This window comes from Dreissena polymorpha, chromosome 7, assembly GCF_020536995.1.
Source record: "Dreissena polymorpha isolate Duluth1 chromosome 7, UMN_Dpol_1.0, whole genome shotgun sequence".
NCBI classification, from domain to species: Eukaryota; Metazoa; Mollusca; class Bivalvia; order Myida; family Dreissenidae; genus Dreissena; species Dreissena polymorpha.
In genome coordinates, this window is record NC_068361.1 from 38109559 (window position 1) to 38122582 (window position 13024).

The window sequence follows — 13024 nt, forward strand, 5'->3', positions numbered from 1 at the left end:
TGAAAGGTTGTCCAGTTGCCCATAAGAGGACCAAGGGGTGCTTTCGATTAAAGCTATTTTTGAAATTTTTGCGGCTCTCGAAGACAGGTCTTTGATAAATTCTAGATAATGACCTTGTTATGATTTCAAAATCACAGTGTGGGGATTTTTTTTCATGGGTCTTTGTCAATTTTTCTCTCATTAAACATTGGGCTCCTGGGCCCATATACTATCCAGGCTACGTTACTTCCACCAGTGTAGAAATGTAAGTCCAGTAGTCTTACAATTTGCGAGTACCAAACTTTACGTATGTTTGAGTTATTAGCTAATTTTCTGATTTTGAGTTTTAGATGATCGTGTCCTATTGCGGTAAGTTGAACTGTAAAATGCTTTATCTCTGTGTTCTAAATGTTACTAGCTGTGTATATTTCTGTTCTGGAGTGTTGCAAATATTGCTTAGGCGATTGCTTAGGTGATTCATCACACTGCTAACTTTTGAGTAGCGTTTCATTGCATTGCGCCTGAGTATTTTCTGACTCCTCTAGCTTGTGAATATGTCACAATTTCAACAGTAAGAACTCACAAGTCATTACACTATTAGCCTCTTTGAAGACTTCATTGTTTGTATGTCTTGGTTGTTTTTCTCCTTGTACATGCTTCATGTATATGTCCTGTCACTGATTAGATTAGAATCCTTTGTGTGCACGTATATCAGCAATCAACGGACATAACTACATAACGAGAAATCATGGATCGTGCACAATTGGTTGAGGTTGACAGAGCGTGGAACCACAGAAGTTTTAAGGTATTGGCGCCAAGGTGGCTTAGGCAATTGTATTTTACCGGAAAATGCACACTAGCATTACGCCTGGGGCTTTGGCTAGCATACCGCATATCAGACTTTCTAGTCAGATGTGGGACAGACTCTGGATCAGTACATCTGAATCTGTGACGATGACCGAGAAGGAAGTTGATGAGGATGGGGACGGGGAGGCGTTGATGGAGGCTATCGGACTGTTAAGGCAACCAGTCGATGAGGGGTTTTACGCGGAAGCGAGATTGAAGGCAGTTATTGCGAATGCCTCAGTAGACCTCGTGCGTTTATTTTCACTTACATGATGCTCAGTCGGAAAAGCAGGGAAAGAGTTCTAAATTTGCACACCCCAAGTTGGAAGTAGGTTGCTATTAGGGGTCAATTGAGCTGCTTGTGACAAAGAAAGCGCATACTGTGCAATATCACAAGGACGCGTACATGCCGTCGAACCATGGGGTACAGTCGGGAATGACCAGAAAATTACTCAGGTAACTCTTGGAACACGGGTCGTGCCCTATACAGTACGATGTCATGGTGCAGGGGGCAGAGACTGTTCTGTACTGACTAATGGCGTAGGTGTCGGTTTTACTTGGGGTGAGACAGCTGAAATAAAAATTGGTGGGCGGTCTTTATCAAAATATTTAATTGGGCAGCCAACAACACTTAAGGTATGTGCTCCCACCAGTACAGTCCGGGTATGTTACCTCGTCACAGATGGTACCTGCACCGCAGGATGACAGGAGCGGCGCAACACCTCGTATGATTATCGCGGGCTTCTTCACATACGGTGCGTCGCGATACCAATAATGATGTTGGGACACCTGTTGGCAAGAGATCTTTGCGTCCGGGTCAGCAGAAATACAGGCTGTAGTCGTTGCCAACTGCGCTGGTGTAAGACGGTTGGGACAGGGAGGTGGAGCTTGGTTACTTGTAAGTATTTGACAAGATAGAGAGGTTGTTTGGTTACCAAGAATTGCCGGAAACGGCAAGGTTTAAATGCTCGAGTGAATGGCATGTAATGGGGAAGTCTGTGGATGACTGGGCTGACATGGTATTGACTCTCGCTTGAAAATCATTTAAGGACATGTCAGAAGAGTAAATGATGCAGAATCATATTGAATTATGCATGGGTGCCAAAGAAAGAGAGTCATGGGAGCAAATAATCAATCAGGACTTTGTCCATAGAATTGGCCATAGCCAAGAAAATGTTGGTCATCCACATTTACGAATGGATGTATGAAAGACCACAGAGAGTGGAGTGTAAAGGGCATGTAGAGATGACAAAAGGGTAGGTGGCCCTTCAGAGTAGGCTTGTGTACATGGTGGTGGCCCTAGAGAGAACGGTGGTAAAGTTAGAGGAGAACATGGGCATATTGATGGGGTAGATCGGCTTGCTTTTAACAAAGCTATCGAGAGGTTAATTACCATCCGTAGCCAGCCGGAAAATTTTTAATTGCAAAGAGACGGAACATTTTGAATGATACTGTCCCAAAGCCGCGACTGATAGCGGATGATACCCTAGAAATGGTAGGAAAGTGTCATTTTCTTATTAAAATGGCACGGGTTCAGGATAAAGGGTCCAGACTTGACCATACCAATTATGGTTCAAACTCAAGAAATGAGAGCTATTCCAGCAAACGGTGGGTGGCGTTTTTGGACTGTATTGTGAAAAAAGAGGCTTTTGGTTCGTCCCCAATAGATGCTAGAGTGGTGCCAACTAGCTCTTAAGATAAAGAGCGGTTCCTAAAGCTGGTAAACTACCTCCGTATGATTAAACCGTATTGTGCTTGAAGGTTTATAAAACGTCAAAGACTTCCAGTGAGGCTAGTATCAGGATGCGGCTTTGCTTGATCTAAAGGAGGCCCTGATGTCATCCCTAGACCTGGGACTTCCTTACCGGAATGACCCTTTTGAGCTTGACACCGATGCGTCTGATGAAGCGATCTGTGCTAAATAAATACAGGGCGGGATATCAAGGGTTTTCTGTTATGGGTCATATGCTTTCATTAAGGAAAAGCGGCGGAATTATACCACGCGAAAGGAATTGCTAACGGAAGTGGGCATTATGCGGCACTTCCGTCACTACCTGCTTGGTCTGCACCGATCAGAGTAGCCTTACATTTTTATTCAATTTAAAAGAGCCACATTAGCGGATAGCTCTTTGGATTGAGGAGTTGGCAGTACGATATGAACATTGTTCATCGTGTAGGTAATAACATGCGAATGTAGACGCATTATTATAATTGGTTGTTGATGGGGAGGTTATAATGAGCATGCTGTATCCTATATGCTCTGCCATGTGGGGGTTGTCCGAAATGTACAATACGGTGGATTGCACGCGAGGTGGATAATGTTATTTCACTTGAACCGGCAACAGTTGCTTTTTTTCCAAATTCAAGAGCAATCTGAGATAAAGTTTAACATCTCACTTCGAGGAATCGAACACCACACGTCGATATTTTAAGTCAAATTTTCTATTTTAGAAAATAACTAAATGTATGCATAATACACAAACAAAACATGTATTGTAAACTTAATCAGAAATAAAATGAATCGCTCCAGTCCTTGGAATTTGTAAATCGTGTTTTTGGAAGGACGGATAGCATTCGATACAAACATTTTGTAAAGATAGGTGGTGTAATTAAAATTCTAATAAATGGATGGACGAACCGACAATGGAAATGCATATTGTTTTATTGTTACTGTAATACGTATTAGATTAAAGTTTTCATTGAGATGGAGGTGTCGTTTATATTATTTTTATGACTTCTTTTAAAGCTCATATGGTGTCATCGATATGAAAATATAGCCCAGCGTAAATGAATAACGACTCGCTCGTGACGTCAATGTGTAACTCTGGTGTTACTAAGTAATAAATGGTATTCAAATATTATGCACTACCGCTTGTTCTACATGCAAAACATTATAGGGTTCATTTGATCATTGCACGTGTTGTTTTACGTGAAGAAGTTCGAAGAATATACTGTATTGCAATAGCCAATCAGTATGAGTAAACGGAAATGAAGGTGCATGTTTGATTCAAACCGAACAACATTCCAGAACTTTGTAAACTTTTCATTGCCTTACTTGTCGTATACATTTAATCGTCTTTATATGTCCCTAATGAGTGTCGTGAAATGTTAAAATGTGATAATCCCCTCGTTTTATAACTCTTACTACGAGCTAAGAGTGATTTTATTTATGGCTAACCACGATATGTTTAACGACAAGCATTAATATAATAATGTCAACTCTGAAGCAAGAAAACGCAACAGCTTTTAATTGCAGCATAAAAATACGACGAAATGTTGACAAAGAAATCGTTACTTGCCTTAAACATTTTAACAAATTTGACAAAATCAATACATTTGATACACAAGAATGAAACTAGTAATACAAAAACAACTACAAACGTTTTTCCGCGTGCTTCAAGTTTTATTTAATCATAATTATTGACTAAAGTAGAGTTTTAGAACGTTAACATACTAAAGGTTAATTCTAAAACGGATAATTCAAAGGTTCATGATTTGTTTTTGTTGAGGACAACAATCGACGACGTCTTCATTATTGATGTACGTAGAATTTGAAAACGTAATACAAACTATATGACAATATCAATTTTCACCGAGCTGAATTTAAATAACTTGAATTTCGCAGCATCGTCGGAAAACAATGCCAGCAAAATATTTACCTTGTTTCTATTTACTACGTACTATGCAGACTTGCTCATTAGTTTGAAGTCATACAGGACGCTTTTAAATTGCTACTTGGACAGTCGATACAGATAGATAGATAGATAGATACGTACATGACCAGTAAGCTGGTCAATTTTACACATGCGCCTCAACCTAACGTTTTGATTTCGGGTTAGGTTGTCAAGCTTGTAAAACTGTACTACACTTACAACGTTGACTTACCATGATAAAATCCATTTAACTGTATCCACGACGGTAGTAAATCAGATTATTTCCAGACACATTTGATGATTTCTCCAATTATAAATCGATTGTGTAACGGAAGCACGAGTTGATATATCGGATATTAATATCGTTATGAGCTTGAACATGAAAGGCTACACAACACCAACATCAATCGCAAAATACACATGCACCAATTACATCACCAACGTTGTAAAAATACTATATGATACTTTGTGTATATGTTACAGTACGTGGTTCTTTTAGGCTGGTCTGACGGCAGGTAAAATACAACTAACTGCAAATATATATTTAAATACTATATATTTAATGAATATCAAAGAATGCCGTTCATCGTATGTATACAACATCAACAAGGCATAGCATCAACGATTGATGTTATATCCATACTTGACGACAATGTAAACAACGTAAACATAAATAACAATGGCGACGATGGATGTTATGAATACTTGAATACAGGTCGCACAGGTAATTCAATCTTACTTACATGTTACATAAAATACAATATGAAAATGGCTTAAAACATACATAAACATAAAACAATGTTACTAAAGCAATTTACCTGCAAATATATATTTAAATACTATATATTTAATGAATATCAAAGAATGCCGTTCATCGTATGTATACAACATCAACAAGGCATAGCATCAACGATTGATGTTATATACATACGATTGGTCAGCGCTAGAGGGGAATTAGCATAACAAAGGAGAGTGGACAGGTGGACAGGTGAAGATAAATATAGATGTTAGTTTACCTGATACTGTATATGTCAACCTACGCCTACGTACATCTACGAATACGATGAACTTGACGGACGGACCTGAACTGTATAAATTAGGTGATGTAAAGTAAAACAAAATCATTTCAAGCATTTATACATTTTATTTATAAAAGATTCAATTATTGACCTGTAACATATTTCCCTCCTCCGAAGAAATGGCGTCCTCGACATCTATATATAAATGTACACAAGTAAAAGCGTTATACTAACATGATCAAATAAGCATTCAAATAATAATCACATGAAAATAGCAAAATACATAATCACATTTGCATACATCAAATGAAACCTTAACATCCAGGTGTCATTACAATACAGTACTGCAGTGTCAAATGCCTACAAACATATACCACTATACTATAGCTACAATCAAACTAATGCGTGGCTATAATACTACAGCTATATTATTCCATCTGAATAATCACACAAACATAACGGCATATCATTACTCTACGGTACAATTTCAATCTAAACTGAAGCTGACAAGCTAGAAATGCGTTATTTCATTTGACAATACTGCAAGATACTATCTTTAAAATACAGTACACACACATAAGTCAAAATGTGCATGCAACAATTGCAAAATGTCAATGTTACAACACTGACAGAAATCAGCTCAATAATATATTATGGTAATACAAATAAAACAAAAGTCAAAATGTGCATATAACAATTGCAAAATGTAAATGTTTCAACACTTACAGAAATCATCTCAATAATATATTATGGTAATACAAATAAAACAAAAGTCAAAATGTGCATATAACAATTGCAAAATGTAAATGTTACAACACTTACAGAAATCATCTCAATAATATGGTTATACAAATAAAACAAAAGTGACTGCTGTTCTGTACTGTTGTAATCTTCTCCAAACATCATCCCATATAATGCACCATCAGTGTCTTGCACCTATTGCTGTCACTGACCCTCTCTGCTGACCAACAACAAAATCACCACAGGTAATCACTCTGCTTGGTTTCCGCTGTCGTGAGGTCCTACGCGGTAATAACCCTGTTTCACCAGGCTTTCTTCTATGTGGAGGACGATATCTCGGTGCACTTGACCCAGACGAAGAAGACGAATCAGAATTAGCATGGTCACTAACAGAAACTGCTTCGGAGTCATCGCAATCTGTGACCTGTTCAGCTGACTCAGTATCCGAATTTGCTTCGCTGGACGTGGCACTTCCAATGTCTTCAATAGGCAGGCTGATAAATGGTAGAAGATGGTTTCTATGAAGAATCCGTTTTCTTCCTTGACCATCTTCCTTCTGCACTTCAAAAACAGGAAGGTCTTGATCCGGTTGAGCGAGAATCACATAGGGCATCTCTTCCCAGATGTTAGCTAACTTGTGTTTTCCCTTCAGACCGACGTTTCTCACAAGTACACGGTCGCCAGGTAGTAGCTTACATTCCCGAACTTTCCGATCATAGTGCTTCTTGCCCCTGTGTCCACTTCTGAGTGCAGCATCATTAGCTTTACTGTATGCCTCCGAGAGTACCTTCTCCAACTTCTGCATGTAGTAAGTCGGTGACGTCCCGCTGCAGTGTTGTCGTTTAAGCCCCAAGAACGCATCTAAAGCCAACCGAGGTGGACGACCAAACATGAGTTGATACGGTGAGTAGCCTGTGCTTTCATGTCGCGTCGCATTGTAGGCGTGGACAAGGCTCGGTACAAATGACTTCCAGTCCTTTTTCTTCTCATCTGAAAGGGTTCCAAGCATCTGAAGAAGAGTCTGGTTGTATCTCTCCACCTGACCATTTCCTTGGGCATGGTAAGGTGTCGTTCTTGACCTTTTAATCCCTACAATCTTGCACAACCTCTGTATCACTTTGGACAGAAAATTTTGGCCTCTGTCGCTGTGAAGTCTAACAGGGAAACCGTAATACATGAAAAATTGATCGTAAAGGACTCGTGCTGTGGTACGGGCTGTCTGGTTCTTGGTGGGTATGGCCTGAGCAAAACGTGTGAAATGGTCCATTATGACTAAAACATTTTCATGCCCACCCTTAGATGGCTCAAGCGATAGGTAGTCAATAGACACTAATTCCATCGGCGCCGAAGAAGTGATGTTCACCAACCCAGTCGCTACCGTCGGAGCCACCTTGCGGCGAATGCACCGGTCACAACTACTCACCCACAACGCAATATCAGCATCCATACCCGGCCAATAAAACCGCTCCTTGAACAGGCTAAGCGTCCTATCCCGTCCTTGATGGCCCATGTCGTCATGCAACGCCTTGAATACGATCTCTCTTGCAGATCTTGGAAGGACAACTTGATCCACTGGCTCTCCTCGGATAGATGTCCTGTGGAACAATACTGCCTCCTTCAAAGTCAGGTGCTTCCAGTTCCTGAGGTACTTCCTTGCCTCTATAGAGTAGTTTTGCATCTGAACTTGGTTAGGTCGTGTACCCAGAGAAACACAAGTCTTCACTGTCGAAATGGTGGGATCCGCATCCTGCCCTTTGATCCAGTCATGTGATTTCAGTGCATGTGTTTCAATGGCGTCCACAGGAAGATCTTCAGGTTCGTCATCATCATCGTCCATCTCATCGCTGGCATCCGGACATAAAGCATAAGGCGAAGAACAATGTCTGGCACAGAGCATCGCCTTTACCACATCGCTATTAACCTGCTTGAAGTCATCTGGCTTGTCTTCACAGTTGCTCCTTTGACGAGACAAAGAATCTGCATCGGTGTTCTTCCTACCACTGCGATAGCTGATATCATAGTTGTAGTTAGCTAAGGCAGCTTCCCAGCGGTGACCAGTGGCATCGAGCTTGGCAGTTGTCTTGACGTAAGTGAGTGGATTATTATCCGTAAGCACCTCGAACTTCGCTCCATACAAGTAGTCATGGAATTTCTCCGTTACTGCCCATTTAAGTGCAAGAAATTCCAGTCTACTTGAATGGTAGTTCCGTTCGGAGGGCTTGAGACTTCTGCTGGCGTATGCAATGGGTCTCTCTGTGCCGTCATCTTGCCTCTGTAGTAAGACTGCTCCAAGACCACTGATAGATGCATCAGTATGTAAAATGAATGTCTTGGAGTAATCCGCGTATGCCAATACTGGTGCTGTGGTGAGCTTCTCAATGATGGTCTCAAACGCTGACTGCTGTTTCTCTCCCCACACAATTGGAACTTTAGGTGATGATTTCTTTTTCTCAGTCATTGGTCCACCAATCAGGTCATTGAGTGGCCGTGTGATACTGGCAAACCCTGGGACAAATTTACGGAAATAGCCGGCGAATCCAAGGAAACTCCGTACCTCCTTAACACTGGTTGGGACAGGCCATTTGCGAACCGCATCTATCTTGTCTGGGTCGGTCTTGATGCCGTCCTTGGACACAACGTGCCCTAGGTAGGTAACTTCGCTTTGGAGGAACTCACACTTTGAACCCTTAAGCTTCAAATTATGAGCATGGAGTCGACTGAACACAGCTTCCAAACGTTCCAAATGCTGAGAAAATGACGAGGAGAAGATAATAATATCGTCAAGATATATAAGGCATTCTTTGAGATTCATTTCGCCCATGCAACGCTCCATCAACCTTTGAAAGGTCGCGGGGGCATTGCATAGACCAAACGGCATCCGGTTGCACTCAAAGAAGCCAAGATTGCCGACCTGGAATGCAGTCTTTTCTTTATCATCCTCCGCCAACTCCACTTGCCAATATCCCGCTTTCAAGTCGAGCGTCGTGAAATATTGTGAGCCAGAAAGAAGATGGAGTGTGTCGTCGATCCTGGGGATTGCGTATGCATCCTTGTGTGTTCGATTGTTAAGCTTCCGGTAGTCAATACAGAATCGTATTGATCCATCTTTCTTTCTGACAATCACGACATTTGACGAGAACGGACTGCAAGATGGACGAATGGCTCCCATGTTCAACATCTCTTGCAGATGTTCACGGACCTCGTTAAACAGAGCTGGTGGAATCCTCCTATACGGATCTTTAAATGGACGGTCGTCTTCCAGTTTAATTTCATGTTTAACCAGATCCGTGTTTCCCAAATCCAAAGGACCTTGTGAAAACACATCTTTCCACTTGTAACACAGGTCTTGTAATTGTCTCTGCTGATCAGGATCTAAATGATCTATCTTAAGGTTAAGATTTTTAATAAATTCTTGTTTCTGATCCTCACTTTCAGGCTTGTTGGGTTGTCTTTGAACTCCATCTGAATTCACTTCAGGTTCCCAGTTTCGCAACACCTTTACCTCTTGAAGTTCACACAATACAGACTTCGGCAGAATCTTCACCGGTTTAGCCGACATGTTGAAAATCTTAACCGGTACTCTTGAAGATTTACCCGGATTGTTAAGCTTAACAACTCGCGGACAAACTCCGATCCGGCTGGATACATTTTCAGATGGCTCCGTTATTGCAGAATCCACTGTATCGGATTTCCTTACAAACCCTGATAAAACAATCGATTCAAAGGGTTGTATGCTGATTTCTTTATCATTCGTAGAGCGGACTATTCCAATCGGCTTTCTGTGATTGATAAAAGAAACAGCTGTTCTCCAACCACTCCTTAAGTTTCCTTCAGCGGACTGTGGTATGAACTTCAGGACATTGGTTCCGACAATAACAGGGACTTCCAAATTATAGTCTGTATTCGGAACAACAAGTACAGGTACAAGAATATCATGATTGGGAACTCCTGGTACATTGACAACTGCCTCGATATAACCAATATAAGGTGAACTATTTCCATCTGGACCTTGGACAATGAATTCCTCTATGGTGTGTATTTCTGGTAACGGGTCTAGTTGCTTGTACCAATCTTCACTAACTGTGGTGATCATAGATCCTGTGTCAACCAGGCAAGATGATTTTTTTCCATTTATAGTTACTTCGCTCTCATTTGAATGTCCGATAAGTCTGTCAAAAATGTTAATCTTTTGTGGAGGTCTTCTCTCTACGTTCTCCAGGCCCCCTTTTGTGGAGAACTTTTCTGGTTTAAATCATCTACAGGCTTCGTATCCTCACTCTTTTGCTCCTTTTCAGACTGAACACTTCCTTTTCCTCTACCACGATTGTTTCTTCCTCTAGCATACCCTCGGCCTCTAAAATGTCTGTAGTCTCTGTCTCTATTTCCTGGAGTAGTTGTTTTGCTTTTGTATTCCTCGTTTTCTTTCTGGAGTGCATCTACCTTTTTATCCAACTGCTCAATCTTCTGTATAAGCAGTTTCATCATTTCTTCACTGTTGTCATCAGAAGAACTGATAACAGACTGTCGAGCTTTGTACGACGGCTTCTCTTTACCTTTCTCTTTCTTTTCTCTCTGTACCCTTATTTCAAACTCTTCAGCTCTTACTTTCTTCTGTAAATCTGCATAGCTAATGTCTGACTCAAAGTGCACTCTAGTTGCATTCTTCAATTCTTCATTCTGAAGCCCTCTCCAAAATTTCCTTTTCAGCATATCCTCTTTCTCGCTTGCATTTATTGCTGTCTTTCTACTTGCTTGTAAAAGCATCTCTTCTAGCCTGAGACCCCACTCAACTATCGACTCGGTCTCCTTCTGCTCTGCCAAAAAGAAATGGGACAAGATGCTATCTCTACTTGCTATGTTTCCAAATGCATCTTCTAGTTTCATTTCTATCATCTCCACCGTAGCATAAGGACCAAGGTGAAGCATAATTCGTTTCGCTTGTCCTTTTAAGGCTTTTCTTATAGCCTGCAACACAACCATCTCAGAATAAATTGCCTTTACACATTCTACTTCTAGCTTCCATTCTTCAAAAGTGGCTTCATTTCGAGGTACTGGCTCCATACCCGAAAATGATGTCAAATTCAACTTGCTATTTATATCCTCTGACTTCTCACGACATCTTAAGTCATTTCTATCATCATACTTCTTTCTTGTTTCATCTGCACTTTCAACACCTTTCATTTCAGTAGCCTCTTTCGGTTGCTTGATTTCTATATCTTTACCTCGGTGTGCATCTGCTTCCTTACTATAGGCACCACCTATTTTAACTTTCTTTTCTGTTGTGACTTCTTTCAAGAAGGTCTCATGATCCATGTCCTTTGGACTCTCTTTTCTGCTTTCCTGCTCGTGGTAAAAGTAGTCATGCTGGTGTAAGGGCGTATCTCTATCTCTTATCATATCTTCCTGTATTCTCTGAAGAAGGTTTAGGTGTAAAAATTTCTCGTGCCATTCGTTCTTTAATCTCTCTATATTTCTTTCTTTGTCTATCAATTCCTGTTCTTTACGCTTATGTTTCATTTCCATCTCTTGTAGTCTTTCATTTAATCTTTTCTCTGTATCTCTCATATACAGATGTATTTCTGATTCCTTCTCATTCATCTTTCTTTCCTTTGTTTTGTATTCTTGTTCTATCTTATTCATTCTGTCGAGCATAGCTTTCTCAAAATCTTCTAGCTTCCTCTCTTTCGCTTGCATATATTGGTCCCTATTCATTAACAACCTCTCTCTATCCTGAAGTGTAACTTCTTTTTCCTCTAACTCTTTCCTCCAATTGTGTTCTACATCTCGTCCTCTACCTCGACTATCATGGAGTGTTACCTCATTTTCCTCCAACTCTTTCCTCCATGTGTGTTCTACATCTCTTTGTACCGCGCTACTCTGCTTGTTACTTTCATCCTCATCTGCAGTGTTGAACATACTACTTGACAACCCCTGTAACCTATCTCTCACGCTTCGAAAAACATCATCTAATGAGACGTCAAAAGCGCAATCAAGCTGATCACTAACAGATGTATTTATAGGTGGGCTCGGATTTCTGTTGCATAAAGTTGGCCCTGTGCCTTGAGTATTTCGTCTGCTCATGTCTCTATCTATACAACCAGTCAATTCTGCTGATGGATTTATTGTAAGCCCACTCACTTGTTCTGTTGTAACAAATGACCGTCTTCTTTGACTCCCATTGTCATCGTGTTGAGATAATATGTCCCTATCTCTGGGTGTGTCAGACGACTCTACTTGAGACATTTGTGCTCTATGTTCCCTTAGTAATTGATCTCTTTGTAAAATTACTTCTCGAATTTCCCTTTCTATATTCCTTCTTAATGCTCTCTCTTCCCTTTCACTGACTATATGATCCTCATCCATATTGAAATTTATCTGGTAGATACAGTTTAGATCAAGTCAAGTATATTAAATCTTATCTCACTGTTTCATTCATAGAAGTTCACCTGATTCAGTACACTACAACTTCACATTCACATATACTAGTATAACTTTCAAGTATGTATATATACTCCTTACCACCAAACCATTCAATTTCCAAGTTCCTATTCAATAACCTTTCTAGTACACCTTACTTCAAAAGCTACTTTCAAAGTAGTCACTTCAATTCAAATTCAACTTTTCAAACCCTTTTCTAACAATGGTACTCCTCATGCACCTCTCAAGTATTATATGTGCACACTTCGATACTTTCACAATTCTTGCAGTTATACTCCAACTTCATCAGCTAACTGCTTTCACTTTCACAGAATTAAACAATGACATTAATTATATACCATACTTTTC

The 13024-nt window shown here is 40.3% G+C and overlaps 1 protein-coding gene across 1 annotated transcript; it reads right to left on the minus strand.

Annotated features, from left to right (window-relative positions):
- Positions 1-10444: 10444 nt before the first annotated feature.
- On the minus strand, positions 10445-12481 carry LOC127839639 (myosin-9-like). The gene has a single exon (XM_052368023.1). The coding sequence runs from the start codon at positions 12479-12481 to the stop codon at positions 10445-10447; it is 2037 nt and encodes a 678-aa protein (XP_052223983.1).
- Positions 12482-13024: the final 543 nt, after the last annotated feature.

Excerpts from the sequence above, each read along its gene's own strand:
- LOC127839639 (XM_052368023.1), bottom strand. The coding sequence starts at position 12,481 with ATGTCTCAAGTAGAGTCGTCTGACACACCCAGAGATAGGGACATATTA.